The sequence below is a fragment of the Ischnura elegans genome, chromosome 1 (assembly GCF_921293095.1).
Source record: "Ischnura elegans chromosome 1, ioIscEleg1.1, whole genome shotgun sequence".
Taxonomy (NCBI): Eukaryota; Metazoa; Arthropoda; class Insecta; order Odonata; family Coenagrionidae; genus Ischnura; species Ischnura elegans.
Window position 1 is genome coordinate 164957912 of NC_060246.1, and position 13095 is coordinate 164971006.

Genomic DNA, 13095 nt, shown 5'->3' on the forward strand with positions numbered 1-13095 from the left:
CCGCCTTTGGCTGATCTTGCTGACACCCACCTTATGCTTCCCAAACCCCTCCTTCCCCAGCATTTCCCATTCACTCCCTCCCTAAGGTGACTGAGCTTGTGTGCGTCGCAAAAAAATACGGCCCCCAAAAGTAGACTGAGGCAGAGCTCAAGGCCATTTCCCCACCCTTCTTTCTCCTGCCCCCTTCACCAGTCCTTATGCTGACCACACTTCTTCCCTCAGGCAATCCCCATCCCACTCTTTTTCACCCCACCCACTGGGAACGTTCCCCGATTGTGGAGAAGGGCATGGTTCATCTTTACCTGCAACGGGGGGGAAGTTATTAACCGGAGAGAGGCTGAAGAAGTATCTTCCACTATCGGGAAAATGGTGCCGCGCTTAAAATTGTCTCTCTTCTTTTCAGCTGACTTTTCAATTGAAATTATTTTCTTTGCTCTTTCCACACTATATTTATTTACGATTATGGCGCGACTATTTTTTAGTGCTAAAACTAAGAAAATCTTTTCTCTTTGTCAATGATCCTTTGCATAACTTTCAGTACGGCGGAGAAAGGAACACGAAAACTAAATGAGGTGACGGTACAGCTTTTGCATGTCATTTTTTGGGAATTCACGCTAGTGAACTAATACTTAACCACGTTGAGAAATGATAAAACGTCTCTTGAAGGAAAACAATCAATGTGGATAATAACGTTTCTATCTCTATTTCTCCGATACTGTAAGATGTTTCTCCTGTCATTTTCCGGTTGGAACCTTGCTCCAGTCGGCATAAAAGGAGAGAAACATACTATATGAACAGGTCACCTCACACCCGGTATGAAGAATATGGTCCTGATGAAGAATTGAGTCTTTTATGGCAACGTCTGCGAAGATGATGGAACACAGTAGTCGGACGGAGAACTCAAACAGAATTTACTTCAAATATTCGCCGGAAGATAATCACATCCTACGCTATTTACGATCGTAATTGAATCTCAGTGGAAATAGAGCACATTCTGCTGAAAATACGAAGTAACTCGAAATATTAACTTACGAAGGTTATTTTGGAAACGGGGTAAGACCCTTGTTTTTCTTTTTTTCTCGTCACTGAGCGATAGAGGGCGACATAGATGGCGGTTAGGCCGGCTGCCGCTAAAATTCCGTGGGTGTCAGAAACAAATATCTATCTTTTGCATACTTAATAGTAGCTATTGGCTCCTAACCGCAAATTTATAACATTAAATTCTTATAATAAACATTGCAATTCATTATTTGAGTACGTTTTCTAAACTGGTCGGGAATTTCTTTAGCGATCGTGGATGTTGAAGTATGAACAAGAAATGGGAATTTTATGGTGGTATATGGTGGTATTTAACGATTTATCACATAAATCGATAGCAAAAAGCCTTTTCTATGAATTATACCGAGAATAACCACCGAAAACATTTAAATAAAACAACTAAAGACAAAAAACGGCGGAAGAAACAAGAGCGAACATTTTTTTCGTGACTTATGAAAAAGGTTTGAATTTACGAAACTCGATTTTACGAAGTGCCAATTTTCCGGTCCCACCGACTTCGTAAAATCAAGAGTTTACTGTAGTAGATTGTCTACATTCTGGCACTTTTGGTCTGTTTTGGCCGTAGGTTTACTGACTTTTCACTAAGCTTAAAAAAAGCAACAGTTCTGTTTTCATTGCATTTTATCTATACTTGAAAATCCCTAGTCAGTTCTGGATTTGGTTGCCAGATATTTGTTGACGCAATGTAAGGATAATAATGCAGGACATCTTTTGTGAAGTTATTTCCTTATATTAATTATCCAGGAATTTATAGTGACCAAGTCAAAAGTATTCTGGAAAGAAATAACAGGCAATCGCCTGGTTCTAGTTCTGACCAAATATTTCCGCCCCATATGATCAATAATATCTACTTCAGAGTTTATCTCATTACAACACCTTACAGTTTCGGGCGATTTGTTAGAGTTGTTACTAATGCCAAAATGAGGGCGAAGAGACCATAGAACAAGAACACATTTTTTTATGTTTGCCCTGATGAACAGGAAGTGTTACGACACCATTTTTGAACAATTTAGTTGATTACAACTTTTCCCGATAAGCTTTTATTTCACCAGGTATTTCCTTTCTTCCCTTATTTACGGTTCCCGAAAGGCAAGTACCCTTTTGTTTCGAGTAGAGCTAGCAAAAGTGATGTGAAACAAATGCCAGTGGTTACATTCCTGCCCTTGCTCATGTAAAGTTGCATACGTTTCAATACAACATGATCTGAAATGCGATCGTCAGCTTGACGAGAGCCGGCCCTGACAACTCTGGTCAATCTGGAAGTTAATGGAATCAGTTTACCAAATACTTACTGTCTTTATATACTGCAAACCAGTATTTATGCCCATACTTATCAGGCTTTGGTGCCATGAATTGCTTGAATGGACATGTAGCTTTGCTTAGAAACAGCTGTTCGTCAATGCTTATGTTAGGCCCAGGTTATGATTCCTTAGCATGGCCATCTCCTTCTTAGGATCTTGAACAAGGAGTTGATGTCGCCTTGAAGTCTACCCAGCGCCCCTTCCACGTCGGCACACCATGTCACGACCATGCACAATTTCTTTTCTGTCCGATAACCAGTGCAGATCCAGTAACTCAATCATGTGTATATGCGTTTTGTAAAATAAATATGTGTATCTTTCGTGATTAAATTACTAAACTGATATATATAAAACACTGAAACTGACCATGCTCACTATTTTAATCATTTTTGGATGATATAAATTGCACTTCCTGTGCAACCCAATCGTTGTCCGACTCAGCATCTGCATCAGACCCTTTCTCCGACACGTCTCCAGAAATATCGTTTAGTATTGCAATACTTTGCTCCGCCGTAACTCGTCTATGCAGTGCCATTATCAAGACAGAACTGCCGAAGCCAGTCAAGCAGCATGTCGCAACATACAAGCGACCCAGTCCGCCAAACGCGCGCGAGCCAGGCAGCCAAACACAGAGGCTCGGCAGCAGCTAATTGCATTGTCGCGCGAGTCACTTCACTGCAATATTTCCGGGCAAATAAGTGTCACCGCAGTAAAAAAAAATTAGCTGGTTTCAAGGCGAATCATTTGCAAAAGGCAGCGGAATATACTTACCTTACGAGCTCAAGGGGAATGATTTTTTCTCTGTGGATTTTTCGCACAATACTAAACTTTTGAAAAAAGTAGTATACAGCCGATGCTCATTGAAATTATGTAAAACAAACAATCATGAAGGCAATATACTATACTAAAAAATACTATACTATACATTAAGGTACTGCACATGAAGATAATGTACTACACTATACTAATTTGACAAATAATTATCAACCCGCATCCCACGAGACACCTAAACCGAAGAAAGAAATGATATAATACACTGGGTGTCAAAATGACACCCTCCAGCATTCAAGGTAAATTTGAATTTTTGAGACGAAAAAAAATAGGGAGGTATCCCTTTTACTGTCGTTTTGTTAAGGTCTAAAAATGAATAAAAGTCATGAAAGATTTTTTTCTACAACACTCTCTAAGGGCCAGCTCCGTAAAAAATGCACGCGTAGGGTGTAAAAATGACACCCTTCGCCATTCTAGTGTTAAAGATGGGTCGAGTAGCAGATTTCTCAAACTCGAATATCAAATTCGAATATTTAATCATTGTTCAAATATTTGAATACCTGGAATTTCGAATACTAGAATTGCGCATAGCATATTAAAGGTATGTTTTTTTTCAACTTCACTTGATGAATGCATAAATAAAAGGTATATACAGTGGAACTTGGTTAGTACGTTCCTCCTCCTTAGTACGGCGATTTCTCCCGGTCCCGGTACCATTCGAACAAAATACAGGTAAAAGTTTTTGGTTAGTACGTTTGATAAAAAATGCGCTTTCCTGGTTAGTACGCTCGATTGCTTGCCGTGACGCAACCCGCAATTCGTTCTCTAGTATTTGTTCTTAAGGGTCGAAAACCTCCGAATTCATGATTTAATATATTATTTTTAGCCATTGAAATTCTTACATTCATTGCACATCTCTTTCTTCGACCGTGATTTATCCTAACGCATTTCTCAATTCTTGTGATGTGATGAATAATAAAATGCAGCCATTTATCAGACATGTCTGACTTACTAAACTGCAGCCAATGAGAAGCCCCGATTTTCTCTACCCCAAGCTCCTCACCTTCTATTGCCTCTGGAGTGCCCACTGCATACAAATTTCGCGAGTGGGCAATTGTTGCTGTTGCACGAGTTATCATGATGAAGAAATGAGTCTTATCCAATTCCCACTTTATCTAAAGCAGTACTGCACGTACTCCATAAACTAGACATCAAGGCTATGGATTACGTGCGTATTTACTTGACTACTGCTGTGGGAGCAGATGATGCTCTGAATCTCCACGCGAAGCTTAGCTTAAAAATACTTGATCTCGGCACGAAAACAGACGACATTAGACAAATTTTTTAAAGTAAATTTCAACTGTATAATATAAAATCTTCTTGTAATTACGTCGTAATCAAATAATCTTGAGTGTTATCAATCAATATATCGATCGATATGGTTTCATTCCAGAAGCGAATGTGTACGGCTTTTGCCGTAATTTAAAGTTAACATAATTTTGTCCAATTTTTATGATATTTAAAAACAATCAGTTGACATACTCAGGGTTGATGTTATATTCTCCGAGTACGCTTTGAGAAAAAAGAAATGACTTAGCTTTACTTGCCCTCTTTCTATAAATATATATAGGATAAATCACGGGAGATAGACGCCGTTTTCATGTAATTGGCTTCAGGAAATCTATGAAACATTGTGATCTTTACTCGCATGGTATTGTTTTTCATTGTAGCACACATTTTCTTGATTATAAAGGTAAAAAAAGTTCAGGAAGGCGATCCTACGAGAACTACCGATAGTAATTGTAATTATGACGACTTTTCTACAGATTGCAATTACCCCGACAGCTATTATTTACTTCCCTCATTAGCACGTTTTCCTGGTTAGTACGTTCATTTTTTGTGGTCCCTTCAGAAACGTACTAAACAAGTTCTACTGTATCTGATACATTTTAAAAATTATCTTTTTCAATTTGAATAAATTCCCCACATCGATTGTTGATGCTTTACATCAGCTATTTCGGTTGCACTTTTCCTAAGGTATCTGTTTTTGTTGGGTGACTTTGTTTAGACAGACTATTCATCTCTAAAGCCAACTGATTTTTTATCATTTAAACTTTATTTGAATCTTGCAAATCACTGATTTTGAATTTTGGATCAAGAATTATGGCAAAAGTGAATAATTGTTCTTATTCCAGAAATTCATACCGACTTTTAATGGAAAAGAGCAAAACATTGACGAAACCTTGTAGATGACTAAGCGAAAACTTCTCAGTTTCTAGGAAATTAATAATGCTATTCACAAGGGGGATAACTTAAGAAACTGTGACTGCACTTCCACTTGAAAGAAATGTTGCTCCCTCAAAAACATCCAGAGCATTAATTGATTGCTTGATAGCATCCCACTGTGGTGGAGTTGTCTACATTAAAACTCAGGTTAGAGGCAGCTAATGTTATTTCTTGCTTCTGCTCCATAAGACGCCTCATCATTTGCAAAAGCGAGTTCCATCTAGTGGGTTCATCGCTAATAAGTTTAGTTTGAGAAATGGTGAAAATAATTTTTTTAATGTTGGTGCATTGATGGCATGTGTTCAGCCAGGGGCCCATGCATATGCCATTTTTTACCACTATTTTAATCCCCCGATCATTTTCGGTTCCCCACATCAAACAATATCTTCTCACCACTTTTATCTGCGAATTTGATGTAGTTCGTCAACTTGCCTAGTACGGTGCTGCATGCACTAAACGACTATAGAGTTTTCTAAATTTTTCTGAGTTAGCTACCAACAACGTGCGTGCAACACTGTATTGTGCAAAATTCAAAGTATTCGAGATTGTACTTTTAGCATAATTATTCGAGATCTCAAATATCAAATACTTCCTGGTATTAGAGGTATTCGATCATTCACGGATACAATATGGGCATCTCTACTTTATTTCGAAAGGGAAATTTACCAAAGCTCCCTGTGTCAAAGATGCAAGCCCTCAAAAATAAAGGTGTGGTGGTTCTTTCAATTTTTGTATTATGGTATAAATTTTCCCATGTACTGTGGACGATATTCCCTGAATCATTTCAAATCCCCTTACTTTCTTTCCCCTGATTACACTGATTTGCATGACCTGTGACAACCCTGTTAACCCCTCAAGTGGCATCCTTCTTAACCTCGTGTGCACAAAAATATTAATGAGATTTTACATGCTTGAACACATTAAATTTATGTATAGCTGAAAAAGAGTGTGCTGAGGCTAATTATCTTGATTTAGCATCTTAGTTCTAAAAAAATTGATACAGTGATTCATTCTAATTTTTATCACAATAAAACTTAAGAAAAGAGTTCAGAGTAGCATAAAGAGGATGGGCCAACAAACTGGCTCATTGTTCACTTTGCATGAGGCAGATAAGTCTGGCTGCTTGAACCAAAGGGGTTCACTCAAAAGACTGGATTCAAAGCTCCGTAATTGAGCAATAGTGATTTCATTGAAGCGTCACATATAAATACCCAAGAGAGAACACCTCCATTGTAACAAGAAAACATAACGACACTGACAGTGGTCAATCAATATAAATACCAGAAGGGTAGTCCAGGTCTTTTTTCCGATGAGGTGGCGGTCTTCCAATTGGGGTGCCCCCACTAGAATCCAGGCGTGTCCTCAAGTCAGCTATGGTGTTCTCCAAGTCAGATGCAGAGTCATTTCTAGAATGCAACACCCATTTTGATCTGTGCATCCATGATTACTAAAGCTACACAAACATCAAAATTTCAATTTGAGTCAATTTGGCCCAAAACTGGGTTTCCAGTTTCCAGAACACAAGCAAAAGTTATTTCACGTTGGTAGCAAAAATTACACTTTGTAGTACAGTTATCTTGTACCTTCCCGGGACTTAAGTGCTATGAAACTGTGTGGTTGGTGTCAACAATTCCAACATCGTGCAGTGATTTTATGCATCATTAAAAAATAAGTTTCCCAGATACCTAATAAAGCCCCTGAACAAAATGCAGCACTGATGTATGTTTTCTAGGAAACCAGTGATTAAGATTATAAAACTTTAAAAAATTACTCAGGACAAGAAGGCAAATGAATATTTAATAATTTTTTGCTTCTCTTTTTCAGTTTTGTCCCTAGAATTTTGACTCACTGAGACTATTTTTTTCTGTGAATTCATTGATACATTCCATTCTTTGCTTGCATTACTTATTATGAGTCTCATATTTGCGCATAATGTGCTCACTCAGCAATGTGATCCCAAAATAATAAGGTAAGCAAAAATAGTGCATTTCCCTTACATGGCATTTGCTGATTCGTGGTTTGAGATAAGACTGGAATTGGCTCCTTTCCCAGGGGCAGAGTCCCTCTTCAAATTGGATGCCGGTTTACGAAGCCTGTAGAGAGGAGTAAAAAGTTAACAAAAAAAACCTAGGATGAAGACATGTCACAAGTAAGGCCTCACTGCATTGAGTTTGGTCGGACTTCATTTATTCAACTAACTGCACCGACACCAAAGATTTTTCAAAATTATCAATTTCACCTTCTCCACCCTTTTTTCTCATTTCTCACAGCTATTGCTTATTTGAGAGCATCATGAATGGCTTGGTTAGGTTTTCTGGAGAGCGTGCACACAACAAGGAGAAGTCTCAAGCAACATTCTTCAGACAATGGGGAGGTCAAACTATTGTGTGGAGGCTCTCATGAAGACCTTGAAGGAAGTTTGATCAATGCCCTGAATCAAGAAGCCCATTATTCTTTAAGTGCTGTCCTTCCATTGAGCCATAGTTCAGTGAAGTGTACTAGGTACACCTTTTAGGGACATGGCTTAGTAAATGGATTGAAAATTAATAAATTCCACATAACTTTTTACTGGATGAACCCCGTCCAATTTTCATACTCACGCATCATTCCCAAGGACAATATAACTTATTTCTAGTGGCAAGTGTTTGATAGGAGTTCGATAAGGATTTCTCTAAAAAGGAGAGTTTTGTTGAGGAGGAGAATGAGTGTGGTACAGAGGTCTCAGGCGAGTCTACGGGCTGGGGATGGACGTGAGCAAATACTTTCTGGGAGGGGGGATGGAGACTTGTTAGAGGGGATCTTTAAATTATGACATACACCAAGCAGTTTGAGAGGGATTTGTTAGATGACTTGATACCATCCCGACACTGTCCTTCACATCATTGCCCTTCTCTTCATCTCCAATCCTCTCCTCTCCCTCCTTCAAACAATTGGATTTTAACATTCTGTCATTCAAGGTTCTTTGATCGCAAACCTTGAAACTAAATTTTTTTAAGGACATTCAAATATTAAACGGAAACTTAAAACTTAACGGAAACTTAACTGTAAAAATAGCTCCCATAGTCAGTTCAGAATGCACCTCCTTTGAATTTAAATGCCATGAAATACATACAATAAATACAAACTTGGAGATGAGGAGGATAGAAACATGGTGTCTGTATACCATATGATTCAACAACTCAGAAGTTTTGTAAAGAAAGTTTTCAAAGTAGTATGTGAAATTCCAATAGGGTAGTTTCCTTCATCAAATAAAACGAAAGGCATTGATTGCGATTCGCTACCCACCATTAGTGTATTCATAATTTGCAGATTATTATTTGGCTTTAGAAATCCCAGTTTAGACGAATGCTAACGGTCAATTTTATCCTCATTTGAATAAGGCCAGATTGGCTCCCATGCGATGCCACTCCACGTGACGTCACAGGGACCTAGCTTCTATACGAGTAAATAGGAGTTTTGCATCGTCTGAGATTACCAATGCATGCATAAGGCACAGAGCTCAGGGAAACATCTCTTAATAGTCACCGATTAAAATTGCCCGAAGTCGGAAAGTTTCCTTCGGTTGATAGGGTATTAATAATCCTTAATTAAGCCAATCACTACCTGCTAGCAGCCTGCATAGTAGTGGCGTTCATCGCCTTGCACCCAGGTATTCTCACACAGTGCCAGCCAAAAGTCACACAGGCTTTTCCCAGCATTCATACTTAGCCATAGCATTTTCACGTGCTTCAAAATTTTCACTTTTCATTTAATCGCAATAATATCGTCATTTAAAAATCTAAAAGTAAGAAATACATACTCAAGGAGTAATTATCTTTTGATTTAGACAGTAAAAAAATAATAGGAAATCACCCTATTCGTTGAATTCCATGAATTATGAACAATTTGTGACATTCGATGAATTAGGAAGAAATTAAAATGTCGCCTTGAATACATGGTTTTAAAAGTCAGTTGATTATTGATATTAATTTCTTCGTGAAAATCTACATTCTACTATTGATGACATTTTATATTCACTAAAATTGACTCAAATGATATAAGAAGTTTGGATTTTTTAAACTCATCTTAGTGTACAATGTACCGGAAATAAATGGAACGTTCTGAAGCAAATTGTTTCTACGAAGCTGTTTTTTACATGGGAAAAATTTAATTTATGGTGATGAAATAGAACTTTATTTTACCAAATTTAAAGCTTTATTCGCCGTCAATCTTTGGCTCTGGTAATGAGGCATTAAATTATTGATTATTTAATTCTAATCTCTAAGGTAAAATTCAGTATTTTAGCTCAATTTTCGAATTCAGAAGAAAAGGTATTTCATCGATCTTCATTATAAAGGTTGTCTTGGCTCGAAGTGTAAATACATGCCAGCAATATAAAAAAATTTCAGATGGGGGTAAGGATTCGATTGATGATAATACCATTGGCTTCCAGATTCAGAACTGGGGCCTGGGCTTTCTTTTTCCCACTGACTATTTGCACTGCCAGCAAGACGTGCCCGCAAGGAGAGACGAGGGCCATTGACACCAACAGGCGTTGACGCTGCATTCATGGAGGTGCTGGGGGAAGATTCAGCGAGGTTTGATACTCCAGGGGGCTTGGGCTGCAGAAACATCAAAACAACATTACAACACAAACATATTGCTCTCAACAGCATACTACACAACCTAAAAAATATTTATTACCCGTTTTTAACTAAATTTTCTCCCATTTATTAATGTTTGCCACAAAAATGTATGGTACATAAAATTTATTGATTGCATTTTTTTGGTGACATGTCTTATATTTCCTATGTAAGATCCTTGGACAAATAAAAATTAATAAATGCAGAAGTGGGAACTGTCTCTAGCCCAATCCCTCAAACGATTTACATGACACACAAATATTAATGCCACGATTCACATGAAAATTAAAGTGGAGTTTGAACTATCCACCACACATTGCAGAATAAACCAAAATAAATTTACAAAGGGTAAATAATTTAAAACATTAAAAAAAAACACAATAAATACCTGTAAAATAGTGTGGCCAACTACTGTTTCTACAGCAAACCACTTATATTTCTGCCACATTCCAAGATAAAATTTATGAAACTATGGTTTCCCAAAAATGTTCTGTAACTTACCTTCAATGTTAAACGCTTGGATCCAGTCCTGGGAGAAAAAACAGTAAGAAGGGATGCATCTTCTTCTTCTAAACCATCAAATAAGGACCTCTGAAAATAAGTCAAATTACATTAAAAATAGAGCATGAAGAAATTAAAGTCAATGATGATATAACGATCATAATTATTTACATGCATTATATGTGCACATGACTCCCACATCTCATTCCACCACCAACAGGGCTAGCAACAATTTGTGGATTGCGCCTGAATCCCACCATCAATTGCTCCGTCCCTCTTCACTCACATCGCTCAAACGATCGCCTTTCGTGACCGGAAAAGTGATCGCTCCAGTGATCATTTTTCTGAATCACACGGTCCCTCCCGCCGCACAGTGGGCTGAGGTCATTGCCCTGGGGCATTGAGGTCCCTGCCGATGCCACCAAGGTATGCAGAGCCTAGTGCCAGGGAAGCACCATTGAGAGATGCTCACAAAAAGGCAATGCACAAGGACTTCCACGTGTGAGAGACAATAGTACATTGAGAGAGACACCTTCAATGGTATCGTTTGTCATCAGAATAAACATGGTTGAATTTATGTAGGTTCGAAGATTTTCGCGGCGTTGGTTAGATGATCTTTCCATTCTATTCCGGTTTTTTTCACAGCGTTTGTTGTTTTTTTAAAGACAACAGTTTCGCTGGCGTAACAGTCAGCGTCTTCAGGTCCAAGGGTTTCAGGTTTTATCCTTCGACCTGAAGACGCTCACTGTAACGCCAGCGAAACAGTTGTCTTTAAAAAAACAACAAACGCGGTGAAAAAAACCCGAATAGAATGGAAATATCATGGTTGAATTTACTTTTGTATGATCTATTGAAGGTATGTACCAAACTATCCAAGCCCCCTTCACCAGATAACAATAAACAACGGCCCCAACTTCCTGACTGAAGCTGCAATTGGTGAAGTCCATTTGCATGCTTCTTGTGTCATGACCTCCCAAGTGATCATTCTAACAATAGACCTTTAGGGAACATGACAATGATAGATCTCAGCTGTCATTTTCTGAGTCACAGGGTCATTTTTGCCATACTCTTCCCATCAATTTCCCTGTGCCTTGAATGTTTACAGCTTTCATTCTATTGATAGCCAAATGTGACATTCCATTTGTTACATATGATGGCTTTTGTGACACTATGTTTTTGGGCAAAGGAAAATGGAATGCACTCAAAAAAGCAATGACCAAGGAAAAATCTGGAAATATTGAGGAACCATCCTTATAAAATGATCTTGTCAGCAGCTTAATTTTAAAGTACCATATAAGCGTTTGTAAGAGGCGCACCCCTATTTTGAGCATCGAAGCTATGAAGAAAAAATTTTTGCAGCATTCTTTTATACTATCGCGTGGTGTTGCAGACGTATGCCTGGAATTTCGACAGTTATCGAAATTTCCTCTTTTAATACTAATTGAAAGAGGAAATTTTGATAACTGCGGCGGTAATAGCGGCATAAGAGGGAGTAGAAAGAGTTCCGATCCTCTCTTCGCATATGCCGTTGCTCCACGATGCTTGCCCTATTCACGAAAAATTTTGTTTAAATGCTCTCGTAGAATTGCAGCCGTGGAAAATTTTAGGGCAAAACACGACAGGCACATAGCATGAACCTTCCAAGAGCTAGGACAACAATCGGGGCAATCTCAGTGCCATAGGATAATAACCACGTCGTAGATTTAACGGAGCCACACTCGGCCCTCCATCAGCCAATGCCTCTGCCGGTTTTTTCCTTTCCGAGACCCCCCAGGAAAATATCAAGTCACAGGGGACCAATGGAAACGTGTTTCATCCCTACCCTGTCTCACCAACTGACCTTGATCGATCTCCCAGTTTCTGGAGGCCAAATGCTAGGTGAGTCATCTACTGAGCCCGAAGATATCTCGATAGCTTTCAATAATTGCATGACGCGCAGGAGGTTCAAAAAAAGAAAGAGATCTAACGCGACGCATATCTGACAGAATTTAAGTTTTTTAAGCTCTAATTGTTTGACACAAAGATGTATAGTTACAACAAGGCTACTAATATTCAAAATAGTCCAAACAGCACAATTTCGGAAGAAACAAGCGTAGCATAAGTGCATTCAAACAAGACGAGACGGACTGGAAACTTCAGGCAACGCAAACTGCATATATCACATTGCTGCGCCTTCGCCCCTTCGCTTTGAAGGCAACGACATCACATGCAAGATCAGACATGTTCGTCCCTTGCTCCTTCGCTCATAGCTACGAAGACGGAGGGATCGCGCTCCTTCCCCTCGACCTCCCCTTCCGCGCTCTTCACTTATAAGCATTTTTGATTTCTTCCATCCACAATTTAGTCCAACAATGAACACACTCGTTCGAATTTTTTAAAGCGCAGGTTTTGACACCAATATAATTTTCAGTTGCAATAATCCCAATATCAGTGTCTGAAGATAATTTTTGAAAAATCAGGTCCTCAGCGTAATGGAAATTACTCGGCAAGACATATATTGACTATTAACCAGGTATGTCCTTCAAAACTACGTGTTTCTCTACGTTTGATAAGCG

The 13095-nt window shown here is 38.6% G+C and overlaps 1 protein-coding gene across 2 annotated transcripts in view; it reads right to left on the reverse strand.

Moving 5' to 3' along the window:
• LOC124173131 (nuclear pore complex protein Nup98-Nup96) overlaps positions 1-13095 on the reverse strand; it is a 121257-nt gene that overhangs the window by 67610 nt on the left and 40552 nt on the right. For both annotated transcript variants that reach the window (XM_046552650.1, XM_046552641.1), the window contains 4 exons: positions 10541-10630; positions 9837-10018; positions 7415-7510; positions 6699-6823 (listed from right to left, as the gene is read on the reverse strand). In XM_046552650.1, coding sequence (XP_046408606.1) covers positions 6699-6823; positions 7415-7510; positions 9837-10018; positions 10541-10630 — 493 coding nt within the window. The remainder of the gene's footprint in view (positions 1-6698; positions 6824-7414; positions 7511-9836; positions 10019-10540; positions 10631-13095) is intronic.